Source organism: Amblyraja radiata, chromosome 1 (assembly GCF_010909765.2).
Source record: "Amblyraja radiata isolate CabotCenter1 chromosome 1, sAmbRad1.1.pri, whole genome shotgun sequence".
NCBI lineage: Eukaryota > Metazoa > Chordata > Chondrichthyes > Rajiformes > Rajidae > Amblyraja > Amblyraja radiata.
The window spans coordinates 119,412,571-119,433,923 of NC_045956.1; the positions used below are offsets into that span (position 1 = coordinate 119,412,571).

General features: G+C 42.5%; 1 protein-coding gene across 4 annotated transcripts in view; it reads right to left on the reverse strand.

Annotated features, from left to right (window-relative positions):
• Positions 1–21,353, reverse strand: part of trappc13 (trafficking protein particle complex subunit 13) — a 64,844-nt gene that overhangs the window by 35,361 nt on the left and 8,130 nt on the right. For all 4 annotated transcript variants that reach the window (XM_033029808.1, XM_033029801.1, XM_033029792.1 and 1 more), the window contains exons 2-4: positions 15,674–15,742; positions 11,708–11,807; positions 2,551–2,635 (exon numbers count right to left, since the gene is read on the reverse strand). In XM_033029808.1, the coding sequence (XP_032885699.1) occupies positions 2,551–2,635; positions 11,708–11,807; positions 15,674–15,742 (254 nt within the window). The remainder of the gene's footprint in view (positions 1–2,550; positions 2,636–11,707; positions 11,808–15,673; positions 15,743–21,353) is intronic.

Genomic DNA, 21,353 nt, shown 5'->3' on the forward strand with positions numbered 1-21,353 from the left:
GTGTGTTCAGGGTAATGCGCAGTGTTAGTTTTCCGCCACACATAGCGTTTTGTATTTAGGCCAAAAACTTCAATTTTGGTCTCATCTGACCAGAGCACCTTCCTCCACATGTTTGCTGTGTCCCCCACATGGCTTGTGGCAAACTGCAAACGGGACTTCTTATGGCTTTTTTTCAACAATGGCTTTCTTCTTGCCACTCTTCCATTAAGGCCCGATTTGTGGAGCGCACGACTAATAGTTGTCCTGTGGACAGATTCTCCCATCTGAGCTGTGGATCTCTGCAGCTCCTCCATAGTTACCATGGGCCTCGTGGCTGCTTCTCTGATCAATGCTCTCCTTGCCCGGCCTATCAGTTTAGGTGGACGGCCAAGTCTTGGTAGGTTTGCAGTTGTGCCATACTCTTTCCATTTTCGGATGATGGATTGAACAGTGCTCCGTGAGATGTTCAAAGCTTGGGATATTTTTTTATAACCTAACCCTCCTTTAAACTTCTCCACAACTTTATCCCTGACCTGTCTGGTGTGTTCCTTGGGCTTCATGATGCTGTTTGTTCATTAATGTTCTCTAACAAACCTCTGAGGCCTTCACAGAACAGCTGTATTTATACTGAGATTAGATTACACACAAGTGGACTCTATTTACTAATTAGGTGACTTCTGAAGGCAATTGGTTGCACTGGATTTTATTTAGGGGTATCAGAGTAAAGGGGGCTGAATACGTTTGCACGCCACACTTTTCAGTTTTTTATTTGTAAAAATATTTGAAAACCATGTATCATTTTCCTTCCACTTCACAATTATGCACCACTTTGTGTTGGTCTATCACATAAAATCCCAATAAAATACATTTATGTTCGTGGTTGTAACGTGACAAAATGTGGAAAAGTTCAAGGGGTATGAAAACTTTTGCAAGCCACTGTAGATGGTTTGGGGAACAGTCATAGTTCGACTCAAGGTTAACAATCTATTGAATTACTTCCATCACTGGTGTGAATGGTTATTATGTAATTTAAATTGACAACTCGGGGCAGGAGCTCAATACAACAGCGACAATTGAGATTGGGTGGCCACAAATCACAATTTGGTCTGTTCCCCCATATTTCACAGGGCACCAGTGGTCACTACTTTCCTGGCTGGCCGACCCCTCAAGCAATTGAGTGGTGACCAGGCTTTCCTTAATAGCTCTGAGCTATTTCACAAATTCCACTATTATAGCCAAAACATCACTGGTATAATTACGAGATGTTTCTAAACACAAGCTCTAAACATGTATTTTGCAAATGTGCACCCCCATATTCCACTACTGTAGCTTCACGTGGTATAGTACTAATTGATCTACAATCCGTTAAAGGTTGTCCAGTGTGATACACAGGCAGGGTCCCCACATTATGCTGCCCAGAACATGGTGAGACAGCAGGATAGACTCAGCCCAGGTAAGCACAGTGACCCAACGTGCTTACTCTGAGCAGCAACCCTGGCCCAGCATGATTTGATCTAATGTCCTTAAGAAAAATAACATTTACCTATTGACTTTCAGACCATGATGCACTATGATGCCAAAAACAATATTCTGCACTCTGGATCTTCCCCCTTTGCTCTATCTATTGTATTTGAGTCTGAATTGATTATATCTATGTATGTTATATATGATGTGTTTGGATCTCATGCAAAACAAAGCGTTTTACTGTACTTCGGGATATAGAATAAGAAACCTCAACCCTTATCTGATCTTGTTCAACTCCTAATGAATGTAATCAACTCTGAACCACCCTCTGAAGAGGCCTAGCAAGCCCCAAAGTTGTATAAAACGACAACAACAAAATAAACAAAAGAGGTTATCTTCTGCAGATAGCATAAGCATATCCAGCCCAATCAATCCTGAAAAGTCCTCCTCAATAACATTTGGAGCACCATAATAGCCTGACAAAACCATACATTCCAACTAACGTCCCAGACTCCTCCATCACTCTCCAAGTATGTCCTGTACCAACAGCAGGACAGAGGAAACAGAAGCAGAAAACAATATGACAAACTCCTCAACATCATTTCTAGATCAGGCATCATGCAAAATTCAATACCATCTTCCCTCAACTGATGATTCAGCTCTTCTCCAATAATAACGCTCAGGATAGCAGCAAGTCTACATGACATGACTACAACTTAGTCTGTGAAACAACATTGGCCATTTACAAGAGAAATTCTCATGCAGAAAATCCTCTATGTTCTGCAGTGATCAATTTATGATATATATATATTTATTGACTTTGCCAGTTCTTAATGCAATATGAAATAAAGTTGTCAATCATTATCATTAATTCAGCTCAGAATTCTACAGCACAATTTGCTACCTTCAAACAAAACTCAAATTTGATGTTTTTGGTTTATGTCAATTAATATAAAATTGTACTGAAATACTAGTGACAAAGAAATGTGTTTATTCATAATCACAAATATTAGTGAGCAAATCAAGTGGTACCTGCATTGATTATTTTTAAGTTTCTAAAACATTTGCACAAATAAATTATATGCATAATACAGTGGATTGACTTACCTTAATTAAAACATCCTTAACAACGTGCGTACTGTCATTATGTACACTGATGTAGCTTGAAAAGGTTTCACCTAAAAAAATATTCCTACACAAAAAACCCAAAATGTAAAATTATTTTTTGCATCTGATAAAAGTAATAACAAACCAAGTTACATAAAAATCTACTTCTGCAGGGGTTCATTTTGCAGCTTTAGAAACAAAGCATTTTTCAGAACTGGAAATGAGAAGGCTTCTTTAGATTTCTGGTACTTTTAAACCTCTTCTGAGTGAGAATTTCAAAATGTGGGGTCGGGGGGGATTAGCCATGCAATACATATGAGAAGAGATTGTTGAACCAGAGGATGGTGAAATTCTCTAAAGTTTTCAGTCTCTGTGCATATTCAAGACAAGCTGATGGAATTTTGGATATTAATGGAATTAAAAGATTTGGGATTAGTGTAGGAAAGTACTGTTGAGATAAAAATCAACTGCTACCTTAGTTAACCATAGCTAGTCTTGCTTGCAGAATACATTGAACAATCTTCATTTCAGTCAATTCGTTTCACTTCATTCTCCACATTTAGATTCATCTCTGCTTCTCAATTTTAGAACCCCAATTTCAGGGGACAAGCAAGGGGCCAAAGTTGAAGGTAAGCACAGCAACTCCCACCGCTACCTTGATTACGTTTCTTCACACTCCTTTTCCTCCTAAATATTCCTTTTACCCAGTTCCTCCATCATATTTATTTGGATAATAACATCTTCCACACCAGTGTTTGTCAGTGATCATAGTCATACAGTGTGGAAACAGGCCCTTCGGCCCAACTTACCCACACCAGCCAACATGCTTCAGCTACACAAGTCCCACCTGCCCGCATTTGGTCAATATTCCTCCAAACCTGTCCTATCCATGTACCTGTCTCACTATTCCTTAAATGGTGGTATAGTCCCTGCCTCAACTACCTTCTCTGTTTCATGTGCCCACCACCCTTTGTGAGAAAAGGTTACCCCCCAGATTCCTATTAAATCCTTTCCCCTTCACCTTAAACCTATGTCTTCTGGTCCTACTTTTGTCAAGAGACTCTGTGCATCTACCCAATCGATACCTCTCATGATCATATACACCTCTAAAAGATCACCCCTCATCCTCCTGCGCTCCAAGGAATAGGGTCCCAGCCAACTCAACCTCTCCTAGAGCTCAGACCCTCTAGTCCTGGCAACAAATTTTCGTTGTATCCTTTCCACCTTGACAACATCTTTCCTTTAACACAGTGCACAGAACTGAATACAAATGCAGCCTAACCAACGTCTTATACAATTGCAACATGACCTCCCAACTTCTATACTCAATACTCTGACTTTCACAACCCAATCTACCTACGACTTTACCTTCAAGGAAACATGTACCTGCACGCCTAAATCCCTCTGCTCTAAAACTACCCAGAGCCCCATCTTTCATGTCTCATTAATTTTGTCTCATTAATGTCTCCTGCATCTTTCACTATCATTGATTTGATAACTTAATCCATCCTGCTTTCCACTCTATCTCTGACCTTTCCTCTCTCTAATGGCCCTGTCTCATGGTGCGAGTCCACCCACGTGCGATCCCGAGTGAAAGAAAAAATCACTCATGGTTGTCTACGAGATTCCAAGTTTATGTTCACGAGTTTAAACGAGTTCCCACGTGTATGTCTAAGTTAGCCGTTTACTTCTCATTTCTGCGATGTACCAAGTTCCTCTCCCGAGTTACTCTTGAGCCAACCATGAATGAAGGTCTGTTTTAAGTATCAAATAGAGGAGCTGGACAGCATCTTATACAGTAAGTATATTCTGATTCAGTATTGAAAGTTATTCAATTTCAGAACTTATAAAAACTAGGCAGGATCTCGGCCCCACACTCGCTGCCATTGTGCAGCAAGGAGGCGGTAGTGGCGAAGCAACAGTGTTAAAGAAGACAGCTCCATCCTGAATTTACTGCCAGGTCTACACACTGCAGGGGGACGGGAGATGAAATCTTTGAATGTGGACGGATGTCTCCGCGCCTGCTCGTTCTAAGCGGAATATATTTTTAGTTGCCTTTCAAGCCTGGCTTTGGTTTTATTCCTTTTTTTTGTTTATTCGCACACACATTTCGTGTGTGAGAAGTCCATGCTGGGTGCCGGCCGGCCACAGCCGATGTTCTTTCACATTGTTGGGAGACGGAGCTCAGGGTTCACCTCCTGAGCTGCTTTGGTGCCCAGGCGCGAGTTGAGGTGGAGGGAGGCTGGGGTGAGGGGGGGGGGATGCGTAGGCATCATTAATCTGTCTGGGGTGACAAGGCTCTTGGGTTAAGCTGGGATCATTCTCTGCTCGCATCTCTCTCTTTCTGTGTGTGCATTAGCTGGGGGAAGAGCGGTCTACCTCGCTGGGGCACAAGACCTCTGCCGCCTGCCCCTTGCTGCCATCAACTTGTTTGTTCCTTTGGTGCGCCTCATCTGCCCTGTTCCCATCCCAGCCCTGCCCCAGCTCTCTGCCCCATTCTCTTGCAAATGTTGCTTCCGCCGCTGTAACGAGGAGGGGTCCTGGACGTGAGGCTGACCTACCGGACGTGAGCTACCGGACGTGAGCACACAGTTAGCTGCAGACTCCGCCCAGGACAGGAAGGCTCTGCAGGAACGGAAGGGAGTCACGACCGCGGTGCCACAGGTGCTGTCGCCGAGGGAGGACGGACGGAGCCGCGGCTCGAGAGACTAACAGAGGCAAAGAGGTTTGCCACGCACTGCAAGGGAGCAGTGGACCAGACAGGAAGAGCGGACGGAATTACCACTAGACAGCCAAACCAGTAGGTAATTTACGGCTGGGGTGAGTACTTTCCCATTTATAGGAGGTAGGATTATATCAATAAGGGGTGTATCAATACAGTAGGGGATTCTTAAATAGGACCAGTTAATTACTTATATAAGATGGGCGGTCAGGAGATGTGCCAATACTGCGAGATGTGGGAATTTGTCGACACCATTGATGTAGAAGATCCCTACAGCTGCAGTAAGTGTTTGAGGCTAGAGGAACTCCAGCTCCGCATTGATGAGCTGGAGACCCAACTTCATACGCTGCGGTACATCAGGGAGGGGGAGTATTACCTGGATGTTTTGTGCCAGGGGATGGTCACACCGACCAGTTTAACTAATTCAGTAGGCAGTGAGCAAGGAAAGGAAGGTGTGGCCATAAGCGAGGCAGGTAGGGGGAACCAGGAGGAGATGCGGCAGGAGCCACAGCCCTTGTCCCTGACAAGCATGACCGAGGCTCTTACTCAATGTAAGGACGGGATCAGGGGCTGTGGGAGGGATGAGCAACCTGGCTGCAGCACCGTGGATCAGGAGGCCATTCAAGAGGGGGGAGTTAGAAGAAATGCCGTAGTGATAGGGGATAGTATTATTCGGGGGGTAGATAGGGTTCTCTGCGGCCAGCAGAACATGTCCCGAAGGCTGTGTTGCCTACCCGGTGCTAGGGTTAAGGATATCTCTGCGATGCTGGAGAGAAATTTGCAGTGGGAGGGGGAGGATCCAGTGGTCGTGGTCCATGTGGGGACCAATGACATAGGAAGGACGAGGAAGGAGGATCTGCTGAAGGAGTTTGAGCAGTTAGGGAATAAATTAAAAAGCAGAACCTCGAGGGTACTGATCTCCGGATTGCTACCTGAGCCACGGGCCAAATCGGCGAGGGTACGTAAAATTAAAAAGCTGAATGCGTGGCTCAAAGACTGGTGTGGGAATAATGGGTTTGGTTTCTTGGGCCACTGGCACCAGTACTGGGACAGGGGGGATCTGTTCTGTAAGGACGGACTTCACCTGAACGGTGCTGGGACTGGGGTCCTGGCAAATCATATAACTAGGGCAGTAGAGAGGTCTTTAAACTAAGTAGCGGGGGGGAGGTATCAAGGGGGGTAATAACGGCAGGGGTAGAGGAAATAGAGCAGGGTATCAGTGGGGAAGCGGAAAGTCAAAATGTGACAGGAGACAGAATGTGTGAAGATAAAGCTCTAGATGTAAAAGGGGCAAAAACATAAGGAAGGGTAGTAAAAATCATCTGAAAGTGCTTTATCTAAATGCACGGAGTATTCGTAATAAGATAAATGAATTAACGGTGCAATTAAGTATATATAGTTATGATATTGTGGCCATTACGGAGACATGGCTGCAAGGGGATCAGGACTGGGAGTTAAATATAGAGGGGTACTCGACAATTAGGAAAGATAGACAGGAAAGAAAGGGAGGAGGGGTGGCCCTTTTAATAAGGGAGGGAATAACGGCAATAGAGAGGAAGGATATTGCGTTGAAGGATCAGGATAGTGAAACAGCTTGGGTACAGATAGAGAATAACAAGGGGAAAAAAACACTAGTGGGTGTAATTTATAGACCTCCAAATAGCTGTGACGCTGTTAGTCAGAACATAAATCTGCAAATAGTTGACGCATGTAAAAAGGGAACTGCTGTAATCATGGGGGACTTCAATTTTCATATTAATTGGGCAAACCAAACTGGGCAGGGTAGACTAGAGGAAGAGTTTATAGAATGTATTAGAGACGGGTTCCTAGAACAGTATGTTACAGAACCGACAAGGGGGGAGGCAATCTTGGATCTGGTCCTGTGTAATGAAGCAGGATTAATTAAAAATGTCATAGTTAGGGACTCGTTGGGAACAAGTGACCACAATATGGTCGAATTCCATATTCAAATAGAAGGGGAGCAGGTTGAAACTCAGGCTAGGGTGCTTAGTCTAAATAAGGGGGATTATGAAGGTATGAGGAATGAGCTGATCAAAGTTGACTGGGATAGCAGACTCAAGAATAAGACGGTACATGAGCAGTGGTGTACGTTTAAGGGTCTACTGTATAACCTTCAAGAAAAATTTATTCCTATGAAGAAAAAAAGGGGTAAGGGTAAGAACAGTCAGCCATGGCTCAGTAAAACTATAAAGGATAGTATTCGGCTGAAGGCAAGGGCATATAAGGTAGCCAGAGATAGTGGGAGGGTAGAGGATTGGGAAGCATTTAAAGGTCAGCAAAAAATAACTAAGAGATTAATTAAGACGGGGAAAATAGACTATGAAAGGAAATTAGCAAACAACATAAAAACTAATAGTAAGAGTTTTTATAGCTATATAAAAAGAAAAAGGGTGGCTAAGGTGAACGTTGGTCCATTGGAGGGTGAGACTGGAGAGTTGTTGGTGGGGAACATGGAAATGGCAAAGGCATTAAACGAGTATTTTGTATCAGTCTTCACCATAGAAGACACAAAAAATATTCCAACGCTGGATAAACAGGGGGCGGTAAGAATGGAGGAGCTAAATACTATTAAGATCACCAAGGAGGTGGTATTAGGGAAATTAATGAGACTGAAGGAGGATAAATCCCCTGGGCCTGATGGATTACATCCAAGGGTCTTGAGGGAGATAGCGGTGGGGATTGTGGATGCATTGGTGATAATTTTCCAAAACTCCCTGGAGGCAGGAACGGTCCCAGTGGATTGGAAAATGGCCAATGTAACACCTATATTTAAAAAAGGAAGTAAACAGAAGGCGGGTAACTATAGACCGGTTATTCTAACATCGGTGGTGGGTAAAATGTTAGAGACAATTATTAAAGAAACACTAACGGGGCACTTGGATAAACATGACTTCATCGGACAGAACCAGCATGGTTTTGTGAAGGGGAAGTCCTGTTTAACGAATCTGCTCGAATTCTTTGAGGAAGTAACAACCCGGGTGGATAAAGGGGAACCGGTGGATGTGGTATACTTGGACTTCCAAAAGGCTTTTGACAAGGTGCCACATAAGAGACTGTTGCTAAAAATAAAAAATTATGGGATTGGGGGTAATATATTAGCATGGGTAGAGGATTGGCTAACAAATAGGAAGCAGAGAGTGGGGATAAATGGTTCATACTCGGGATGGCAACCGGTAACTAGCGGGGTTCCGCAAGGGTCGGTGCTGGGACCCCAGTTGTTCACAATTTATATAAATGATTTGGAGGAGGGAACCAAGTGTAATATATCAAAATTTGCGGACGATACAAAAATGGGAGGAAAAGTAGGGGATGAGGAGGATAGGAAGAGTCTGCAAAAGGATATAGATAAGCTAGGTGAGTGGGCAACAACTTGGCAGATGAAGTTTAATACTAATAAATGTGAAGTCATTCACTTTGGGAAAAAAAATGATAGGGCAAGTTATTTTCTAAATGAGGAGGAGCTGCGTTGTAATGCAACGCAAAGGGATCTAGGGGTATTAGTACATGAATCACTAAAAGTTAGTATGCAGGTGCAGCAAGCAATCAGGAAGGCCAATGGAGTTTTGGCCTTTATTGCTAGGGGGATTGAGTATAAAAACACGGAGGTCTTGCTGCAGCTGTACACAGTATTAGTGAGACCACATTTGGAATACTGTGTACAGTTCTGGGGTCCATACTTAAGAAAGGATGTACTAGCCCTGGAGGCAGTGCAGCGAAGGTTTACAAGATTAATTCCTGCAATGAGGGGATTGACATATGAGGAAAGGTTAAGTAGGCTGGAACTCTACTCTTTGGAGTTTAGAAGAATGAGAGGCGATCTCATTGAAACATATAAGATCGTGAGGGGCCTTGATCGGGTGGATGCACCGAGGATGTTCCCAATGATCGGGGAAACTAGAACTAGGGGACATAGTTGCAGAATAAGGGGGGGCTCTTTTAAAACGGAGATGAGGAAGAACTTCTTCACCCAGAGGGTGGTTAATTTATGGAATTCACTGCCCCAGGGAGCAGTGGAAGCAGAAACTTTAAATATATTTAAGACTAAAATAGATGGTTTTTTAGCTGCCAAGGGGATAAGGGGCTACGGGGAGAGGGCAGGGATATGGACCTAGGTATGGTTAGTATAGTAAGACCTGAGTGATCTCCTGGACAAGTGTCGATCGCCTGGATTGGGGTCGGAGAGGAATTTCCCGGATTTTTTTCCCGAATTGGACCTGGGTTTTTATCCGTTTTTTTGCCTCCCCCAGGAGATCACGAGGTTCTTGGGGTGGAGAGGGGTGATAGCGGTATAAAGGGGAGGGTAGTGTCTTGTATTCTGTGTCTTGTGTCTACTGTTTGTGGGTAAGTGTGTCTGTTTAGTGTTCAGCCATGAGCGAATGGCGGTGCGGGCTCGACGGACCTGGTGGTCTACTCTCGCACCTACTTTCTATGTTTCTATGTTTCTATGGGTCCGGCTGGCTGGCTGGCTTCATGGGTGGGTGGGTGGGTGGGCAGGGAGGGGGAGTGGGCACAAACCACCGAACCCATTCTCAAAAGTCGGGCAGAGCCGAGTAGAACTCACGTTTCTCTCTGCTTCATATACGTGGGAATTCCCTCAGTATGGTCACTCAGCGGGACAGGCAGCATCTCTGGAGAGAAGGAATGGGTGACGGGATGACGTTTCCAAAATTCTGCTGCGTCTTTGTGTTACTCCAGCACTGTGTCAACCAGCATCTGCCCTTTCTTGTGTAGGACATTATTTGTATCTGTGGCAGTTGATTGTCGCTCCCTTCAGTTTCCCAGGAGGCCGGGACGGGACTGGAGTTGGGAGGGAAAGGTTGGGTGGTGGGGGGGGGGGGGGGGGGTTTGGGTGACTTAGTACGGGAGACAAGTGTAGGAGAGGTGTACTGACTGTGTGCGCAGACACTTTGGTAGTGATTGCCCACCAGTCTCAAAAGCCGCTGTCTCCCTGTCCCTGGGATAGCAGGGGGCATTCAAACAGCACAATACCCCCCTCCCCCTGCACTCCAACACGAAGGGCAACGATACCAAGGCTTTAGTCAGAAACAGCGGGCAGACGACAATCACCCGCCATAACGCGAGAGAGATCATGCACTATTGTCGGCGTTTCTGTCTTTCTCCATCTCATTGTTGGCCATGTCTGTCGCCACCCCCACCCCTCTGCTTCACGGCCATGTGTGTGACCCCTTCCATCCCCTCTCCAGCTCCCCGCCCATTGCACCGGGTCTTCGCACTGTCTTCACGTCGGCGACACCAACAGGTCAGTGCCAGTCGCCCCGGGGCAGGTGTTCGGGGGGGCTCTCTCCCAGCGTGGCCCCGGACCGGGGGGGGGAAGGGGGGGATGTGAGTCAGCGGGCACGCTGGCTCTGCCACAGCATGGGCCGCCGCCAACCATGCCACCCATCCACGTCCACACGCTCGGTAGAACAGGAGCCGAGACTGGGAACTGTACCGCCGTTGCCCCCTCCCTCTGCAATTGCAAACAACCCCACTCTCCTGCTCACCTAACCCGCCCATCTCTTCTCTTTGGGTATTGAAGTTTTTCAAGAATGCACAAGTTTTCCGGGTACCTGCTGTTAGCGCCACGAGTCGCTCAAGTTGCATCCACGAGTTCCGACGTTCCCGCTACGTTAATTGTACGTGATTACCACAAGTTTAATTTGTTTTAAACTCGGGGTCATTCGTGGGTCGACTCGTACCGTGAGACAGGGGTTTAAAGCTTGTTCACCTTTAAACTTTGCCCAATTTTCATGAAAGATCATCAATGGGAAATGTTAGCTTTATTCATCTCTCCACAATTGCACAAATTATTAATGAGCAAACCAAGTGGTACCTGCATTGATTTTGAAAAAGTATTTAAAAACTATTTACATAAATAAATTATTTGCAGAATATAATTGATTGACTTACCTTAATTAAAATATCCTTAACAACTAGCCTACTATCATTATGTACACTGGTGTATTTTGAAATGGTTTCTCCTGACCCAAATATTTCCAATATTTTTTTGTTTTCATTTCCAATTACCAGCATTTCTAATATTTTGCTAATGGATCAAGAAATGGATCAGAATCCAATGGACTAGAGTATCGAGTCACACAGCAGAGAAACAGGCCCAAAGCCCGTTCCAACCAGGATACCCCTTTCAAGCTAGTCCCATTAGCCCATATCCCTCTAAACCTTACATTCATAGCAAAAATAAAACATTCTAACCCAGCCCAGAGCAAAACATGTGATTCTATTGGAGAAATGCACTGCATATTTAAACAAATTACATTGTACCAAAAAGACCAATTTGCATTATTCTTTTTCTTTAACTTTCTTTTAATTGGTATTTGGAATGCAAATGAAAAATAATAAAGAGGAGAAATCTAAATATACACCTTAATATGTTCATAATTGAGGCATTCTTACCCAAAATTCTGAGGAAGAGTCAACATTTCACCCAACATGAAAGTCTCTGCTCCTTTAACTGTAGAAGGATCATCCTTCATTAGTTGACTAAACAGATCCCCTGTTGTAAAAAATGGACTGTTAATATTGAATCAATAGTTCATCACACAAAAATGACTATAAACAAAGAAAAAGACATGAAACATTCAGATTGTCCAATGCATGTGTTTGCAGCATGCAAACTGCATGCCAGAACTGCACACTATATTCCAAATGCGACCTAACCAACAATTTATAAATCTGCAACCTGTCTTTCTGACTCTTCTACTCACTGCCTCAACAACTAGACAAACATACCATACGTCTTCTTTACCACTCTACTTGTGTTACCACTTTCAGGAAGCTATGGACTTGAACCCGAAGATCCCCCTGCAGATCAATGCTGTTACATTAATAATTTCTCATTAACTTGCCATGAACTTATTGCTAACTTGGCAATAAACATACAACAACATTGCCAACTTGTTTTGATTGAAGCACATTGATGTCATCAATTTCACAATCAACTAACTAAACACGTACAGTAGACCAGGACGTAAGATCATTAGTGACAGCAGAATTAGGCCATTGGGCCCATCAAGTCTACTCCACCATTCAATCATGGCTGATCTATCTCTCCCCCCGAAACCCCATTCTCCTGCCTTCTCCCCATTACACCTTTCAGATATGGATTCAAGAGGCCAAATGACTGTTTTCTTTGTTACAAAATGTAGTAAATGTTGGATAGATCCTAGAAATAATGAGCTTTTGAAGATATGTTTTAAAGAATCTTTGAAGAAGAGTTTTGTGCTGCCAAATTTAGAACCTGATTAGAGCTTTACACAGATGAAGGTGGGCCAAGGTTGGGGCAATGGGCTTGCAGGATATCAATGCGATTCACTTTTTCCTGGATCTTCAAGTGTAGGATTACACTCTGTTGATTCTCTCCATTGTAATATTTTGACTTTTTATTATCCATGGTGCACATCCAAGGGTAACATTCTGCTATAACCAGGTGCACACCATTCCCAATAACCAATGAAGTGCTAATAATTGATTATGTCATTAGGCTGTGATTTGTTTCAATAGGTACTTCCATCTATACAAACTCTACATAAGCAGGAAATGTATTTCAGAGGATAACAATTCAGTCTAATGGACAATGATCTTTATATCTGTACTTGCATCTGGGATTTCTATTGTCATTTATTGGTCTATCTTAGCTTTTAACATAATAGTGTTTATTACATTGAAATAAAGCTTTGTAAATTGAGTACTCATGCCCCAAAAATGTAACTTTGCTGCAGCGAAGAAAAATATGTTGAACTTACTTCAATCAGAGTGTAAACTGCTCGTTCTAAGCTTCCCCCCAGTCTAATTTCAGTAAAAACACTGAATCAAGCACTTGAAATAACTAAATTTTATTTTAACAAAAGCACGTTACAGTTCAACTACTGTCCCTATCCCACCGCGGGATCGATCCTCGTATCTGCCTGTTCAAGTCCTCTAGGCCTCGCTCAGACAGAGACACTCCAGAAAGTTACACAGTCCCAAGCGCTCTCCCAGAAGATTGATGCTGGACCTCGTGGTAGCGGACTTTTATATGTCCCGGGACCTCGAGGGGCCGAACCACATGGGGGTGGTCTCTTAATAACCCAATTACAGATAGCAATTAACCCCATGCATAACAGACATTTCCCTAACCCAATAATACAACAGCTCAATGCATAGTATTCCAACCGGACTTCGTAAGGAAGCCAACTTAGAAACATTTACCCTAGTCTGCCTGAAACCCAGTCAAGGCTCAATACCTCATCCAATCAACACTCGGCAAAGTCGAACTCTGCAACATTATTTACAATTATTTACACGGTGTATGATTTGGTTTGCAACCATCCAATCCATTCTATGCATTTTGCACCTAATTGACAGGGCCTGCAGATTATCTTATTCTTTGCTTGCAAATTGTATCTAAGCTCTAGACACACTGGCACCTGTCCGCAGCTTGTCCCAGCTCTGCAGAGAGCAAATCCAAGTTGATCAAATCTCCCAGCAGCCTTGAAGCTTTTACCCCATTTTAAAATCCTAGCTTCTCCAATTTAGCCAGGATTAACAAAAGCACACCTAATCTCCAATTCTACAAAATCACAAGTTCTGTAAGTTCATAAATTCTACAAGTTCATAAGTTCTAGGAGCAGAATTGACCCATGTGGCCCATTGTCTACTCCACCAATCAATCGTGGCTGATCTATCTTTCCCTCTCAACCCTATTCTCCTGCTTTCTCCCTATAACCACTGACACCTGTACTAATCAAAAATCAGGGGGGGGGGGGGGGGTGAGTCCTCGGAAAGCGCCTGGACCTGATGTTATACCCGGCCGAGTTCTCAAAACCTGTGCAGACCAACTGGCTGGAGTTTTTGCAGACATTTTCAACCTCTTATTACCGCGGTCTAAGGTTCACACCTGCTTTAAGAGGGCATCAATAATACCGTTGCCCAAGAAGAGTAAGGTGACGTGCCGGAACGACTATCGACCAGTGGCACTAACGTCTGTGGTGATGAAGTGCTTTGAGAGGTTGGTTATGGTGCATATCAACTCAACAAGAACCTCGACCCATTACAGTTTGCCTACAGTCACAACAGGTCAACAGTGGATGCGACCTCACTGGCTCTCCACTCCGCACTGGACCACTTGGACAATAAAAACACTTACGTCAGGCTGGTGTTTTTAGACTACAGCTCGGCGTTCAATACCATCATCCCCTCCAAGCTGCTTACCAATCGCGGTTCACAGACTCGCCAGCCGCCTGCCACTTTTGCGGGCTGGAAGAGTCTGTGTACCACGTGTACATGGAGTGTGTGAGGCTGCAGCCACTGTTTCAATACCTAAAGGGGCTGCTCCTTGCCTTCTGGCTGCATTTTTCACCCACCATCCTCATCTTTGGACACCCTGTGCGTAGGGGAGAGGGTAGGGCTGAAGATGTCCTGGTTGGGTTGCTCCTGGGCCTGGCCAAGCTGGCCATCCGCGAGTCAAGGCGGCAGACGGTGGAGGGCTCTACCCGAGCCGGCTGCCTGCCCCTTTTCCGGGGATACGTCCGTGCCCGGGTGCGGATGGAAAGGGAATACGCCCTGTCTACGGGCACCCTGAGGGAGTTCCGCGACCGCTGGGCACCGAGGGGGGTTGAATGTATCCTTGACAAGGATTGTAATATAGTTGTTTAGCAGTTGGTTAGCATATTTGTTTCGTCTTGTATTATGGTGGTGTTTTGTTTTATTGTATTGTAAATATTATTTTAATATCTGAATATTTTTTTTAAATAAATAAATAAATAAAAAGCTGGTTACCAAGCTCACGGAACTGGGTCTCTGTGCATCCCTCTGCAATTGTTTCACTGTACATGTGACAATAAACTAAAATGAACTGAAAACTAAACTGTACAAGCATAATTTACCACATGGCTCAGTCTCAGTGTTGTGTATGCATAATTTGGCATTATACATTTTTAAAAGAGCATTTGCAAAGAGAGACTTTAATAACCTCGATGACCATAAACACCAACATTTTAGATTAGATTAGATTAGATTATTTAATGACCACACAGTCAAGCTGGTGGAATTCAGGTTCAGTACAGGATGTTACAAGGTAGGCTGATTCCCGTCAAACATAACATAAAACACAACATCTTACAATATACAGTTCATGCATGGGGTTATTTAGGTTAGACCAAAAATGATTTTGATTCTAGTTCTGAGAGGTAGCCCAGTTTTGTGCAATCAAAGTACATGCATTTCAAAGAACTCAGATAAAATTTATTTCCAGAAGTTCAGTGATAACCTCATATAAGTGAACAGTTTACATCCCAATTTAAATCATGATGGGCAGTGTTGCATTTTTACACTCCTGGATACTGAAAGTGATATAATTATCATAAAATTAGTCCAACTCACCTGGAAGGTCTCTATCTTCACAGGTCACTGGCAAATTGGTAAACAACGTTGGTTTTGTTAATCTCATCACTGTAATGAATAAGGGGGAAAAAATTACATTACAAAAAGCCAAATCAACCAAGTTGAAAAGTAACAAAAATGCATCAATTGCAATGAGCAATTGAATTTATACTGATAGAAAGAAAAAAGCTCACATTTAACCAAGTTAATTACAGAGAACCACTAACAAAGAGCAAGCCATTATATCTGTGCCATGATTTTTAATGAGATCCTGGCGTTCAACTCAATTTACCTGTCTTCATGCCTTCTCTCAATATCCATTAATAATATTTTAACCCAAAACTAATATACTGGAAATTTCAAAATAAAAATAAAAGTATTGTGTAATTGGTATATTATTTGACTGTTGTGATATTGATCCAAAGATTAACAGCCGGACAAAAAATTGTGATAAGTTGCTTAAAGGGCCTGTTCCACTTACGCGACTTTTTCGGCGACTGCCGGCACCCGCCATAGGTCGCCGAAAATTTTCAACATGTTGAAAATTCAGCGGCGACCTGAAAGACGCTATGACTCTTTGGGAAATTAGGAGACCTCTCACGACCATACAGGTGACCCTCTGGCGACCTCTCACGACCATACAGGCGACCCCCTGGTGACACCCGTCGCCAGGGGTCACCTGTATGATCGTGAGAGGTCTCCTAGCCACCCAAAGAGTCATAACTTCTTTCTGGTCGCCACTGAATTTTCAACATGTTCGGCGACTTATGACGGGTGCCGACAGTTGCCGAAAAAGTTGCTTAAGTGGACAGGCCCTTTACTGTTTCCTTCACAATGCAATAATCAGGTAACCTGGAATGAGCATAAACAAGCCATCACCTGCAGCAGAGTTTGAAAAAAACAAAACATACAGCAGATTTTGAAAAACAAAATCATCTCCCAATTAACTACGGTTTGTCTCTACAGTTCATCTAACATTATCTGGAAAATGTTTATTTCTCTTCTTATTGATTATTAAAGCACAGTTCATAATTGAAGATCCATGTCCAGCATTGTTATTTCAGGCTGAATGGATAGTGACAAAAATCATTCAAGCAGGAATGAGCAATTATCATCTGGAATATATTATGGTATAAAATCTGATGATTATTTTCCATTTTACAAGTATTAGCTTGGATACGTGACTAGATCAGAATAATAAATTTACTTGATGTTGAATCCAAATCCCTGTCACTGAAATCAATTAATTAATTAAATAACATTTAAGGATGAAAGCAACCGTGCCAACATTATCCCATCAACAGTTTAGGACTACCTTTGGAGTTTGAGAGAAAAGGAAAGATTGTGGCAGAAAAAACATGATCATGATTCTGGTTGCAACACAAATTAAGTACCTCAAGGGTTTGCATGGAGATTATTGAAACACTTGAATTTGTAAAGCCAAATAACGTGTTTGTACGTTTTGTTATAATTTCTAAATGATCTTCATTGTGTCTTCATAAAACAAACAACAACAAAAAATCTGTTTGGATAGGATGCATTACGTGTTCCCAGATGGGAAAAGGGGAATGCTTCATTGCCTTCGTCCGGTACTATTTGGACATATGATCCACATTACGACAAAAACAAGTAACTTCCCTCAAATGTGTTTTTTTGCAGTGTGCAGATTCTTGAGGTCGAACTTCTTTTAGTCATGTTACATATCTCAATAACAGTTACTCTCACTTATCCCAGGGATGCAGGCTGAACTCAAGAATGTTACTTGTTCAAAGAATTGAGCAAGTTAGTTAACTGCCCACTGTCACAGAAATTGTAATTTGTTTATTATAAACCTTTGATGAATTTTTTTAATGGATCCGTCAGTTAAAAGTCATGCAATATAGATTCCAGGAATTATGTGGAGATTGAATATAAGGTAAAATATCTAGGGCATATTATTACAGAACAAATGACAGATGATGAGGATATTTATAGGCAACGACGCATGCTGTATGTACAGGCGAATATTCTCTTGCGTAAATTTGGTGCGTGTGCAGATGTGGTGAAGTTGTCGCTATTTAGAGCATACTGCACACCACTCTACACTGCGCACCTGTGGTCGAACTATGGAAAGACAAGTATGCAGAGACTAAAGGTGGCATATAACGATGACATGAGAACACTGCTAAGGAAACCTAGATGGTGTAGTGCCAGTAATATGTTTGTGGCTGCAGGAGTCAGTACTTTAGAAGCTATCCTAAGACATCACATGTGCAGGATAAATGACTCTAAAAATGTGATTATTGTGGCCTTGTCAAACATAAGGGTTAGCACTACACGCTACGAATCCCAGCTGTGGAGACACTGGTATCGTTGTCTCGTTGTAGGACATTGATCATTCTTTTAATCTGGATTTTTAACTTATGTATTGTGTTTTTTTTTAAATATATAATTTATGATGCTTTTATAAGTGATATACTAAGATTTTATATGTACTTTATATTTAATATGCAATGCATTTTTATGTAATGTTGCCCCTTGTCTGGACCTTGAGTCCGTAATAAAAGTTTATTATTGTTGAAAGTAGGAAAACCAACAAATTAATATTAAACGGATATGAAAAAATCATTTCAAATGCTACATACAGTGCATTCAGAAAGTATTCAGACCCCTTCACTTTTTCCACACTTTGTTATGTTACAGCCTTATTTTAACATTGATAAATTCAAAAAGAAATAACTGAAATATCACATTTACATAAGTATTCAGACTCTTTACTCAGTACTTTGTTGAGGCACCTTTGGCAGCGATTACAGCCTCAAGTCTTCTTGGGTATGACGCTACAAGCTTGGCACACCTGTATTTGGGTAATTTCTCCCATTCTTCTCTGCAGATCCTCTCAATCTCTGTCAGGTTGGATGGGGAGCGTCGATGCACAGCTATTTTCAGGTCCCTCCAGAGATGTTCGATCGGGTTCAAGTCCAGGCTCTGGCTGTGCCATTCACGGACATTCACAAACATGTCACAAAGCCACTCCTACATTGTCTTGGCTCTGTGCTCAGGGTCGTTGTCCTGTTGGAAGGTGAACCTCCACCCAGTCTGAGGTCCAGAACGCTCTGGAGCAGGTTTTCATCAACATTCTCTCTGTACTTTGCTCCGTTCATCTTTCCCTCGATCCCAACTAGTCTCCTAGTTCCTGCCGCTGAATAACTTCACCGTAGGTATGGTATTGGCCAAGTGATGAGCGGTGCATGGTTTCCTCCAAACGTTACGCTTGGCATTCAGGTCAAAGAGTTCAATCTTGGTTTCACCAGACCAGAGAATCTTGTTTCTCATGCCTTTTGGCAAACTCCAAGTGGGCTGTCGTGTGCCTTTTACTGAGGAGTTGTTTCCGTCTGGCCACTCTACCATAAAGGCCTGATTGGAGGAGTGCTGCAGATATAGTTGTCCTTCTGGAAGGTTCTGCCATCTCCACAGAGGGCTCTTGGTCCCCACCCTGACTAAGGCCCTTCTCCCCCGATTGCTCAGTTTGGCCGGGCAACCACCTCTATAAAGAGTCCTAGTGGTTCCAAAGTTCTTCCATTTAAGAATGACGGAGGCTACTGTGCTCTTCGGGACCTGCAATGCTGCAGAAATTGTTTTATACCCTTCCCCAGATCTGTGTCTCGACACAATCCTGTCTCAGAGGTCTACGGACAATTCCTTCGTCTTCATGGCTTGGTTTTTGCTCTGACATGCACTGTCAACTGTGGGACCTTATACAGACAGGTGTGTGCCTTTCCGAATCATATCCAATCAATTTAATTTACCACTGGTGGTCTCCAATCAAGTTGTAGAAACATCTCAAGGATAATCACTGGAAACAGGATGAACCCAAGCTCAATTTTGAGTGTCATAGCAAAGGGTCTGAAAACTTATGTAAATGTGATATTTCAGTTATTTCTTTTTGATTACTTTGCAAACATTTCTAAACACCTCTTTTCGCTTAATTATGGGGTATTGTGTGTAGATAGATGATAAAAATGAATATAATCCATTTTAAAATAAGGCAGTAACATCACAAAATGTGGAAAAGGTGAAGGGATCTGAATGCACTATACTTGGCAAATATGTGTCCATTGTATTTGCATACACTCAGCTTTCACACATGGCTTAGTGGGAGAAAATTCAATTATAAGAGTTCTTTCTTCCCCCATCCCTTCTCAGCTGAAAATACTAAGAACTGAAATCTATTGCCGCGTCAACAAAGTATTTTTCATCAAGCCATAATACAAGTGTTCACGTCTATCCATCAGGATGAACTATTTATTTGGGAACCTGACATTTGTATTTTTGCCACCAGTTGATTGAGCAAGTTTTTGATAACATTAATCACAGGTTCAACTAGGCTCTGCACAAGACAAAGTCTGGTGCACAAAAGATAATCTGATCAATGATTTTCAATTTCAAATCAAAATAATTTCTCCAAAATCATTGCTAAATGCTGAATTTGACAAATGTATATGCCTGGTAAATGGAGATCAAAATTCCTACCCTCGACATAATCTTTCAAATTTCTTAATGGCAGTGTTGATACAAGACTTCACTGGTGCTGTTACTGATTGCTGGGACAGCTGGCATTACAATTAAAACAGTATCTATTGAAGAGGTGAATACTTACGGAAACATTACACATCATTTATTCACAGAATGTTTCCAACATCTTCAACTGTCATTGTTCCCATGTTTTGTCTCTCAATGCTAAAATTGTGCTAAAGCTTCAATAATACTAAAACATTCAAATAGTCCCTGCTAGTCAAAAGAGAGCAGACAATTAAAAACTAGCGAAACTGATTATAATTAAGCCTGACCTTGTCCTGAGACCACATCCATTTATATATTCCCAACAAAGGTAATGATACAACAATCAGGATCAGCAATTTGGTCTTTTTTCTCCCCTTTCCTTTTGCACGGAAGATGAAGCCAATTGTAGCATTACCAGGATTTTTCAGATTCAAATGTCTCAATTAACAGTGACCCAAAAAAAATCCTTCCATCCTTGAGCAGCACACCACCATAGGGTCAATATATCATTACATTAGAGCCCCCAAAATAATTCCATAAAATACAATAATGAATGAGTATATTTTTCTTCTAAAAATGTTGAACTCTTGTAAAAGAAAGGCTAATTCTATTTAAGACCCCTTGGCTTGCATTTAATAGCCAAGGGGTCTTAAATAGTACCTTAAAATAATGTTGTTCATGATGCAATAGATGGTTGCCAATCTGCGCAAGTCTGGATTCCACTAATTGCAATTTGTTAATACCAGTTATCTAATTTTGGTGATTTTGTTTGAGGATTAAGTATGGGCTATGGTATTGGACAGAATTCCACTTATCGTCTTTCAATAATGCCACAGAATTACTTACATTGACTGAATGGTTTAAAAATAAAATAATTCCAATCACAATAAAACTTCCTTGGTACTGCAGTTACAAATACGCAGGAAGGGAAAGCCAAGAGACCATGCACAAATCTTCATTGACAGGATGGGCAGTGGAGAGAATCAACAGCTTCAAGTTCGTGGGTGTACACATCTCCAATTATTGGTTCTGGGCTCACAAAGAATGCTCACCAACACCTCTACTTCCTCGGATGTTTGAGGACATTGGGCATGTCGCCAAATTTGCTCTCAAACTTCTATAGGTGTACTGTGGAGAG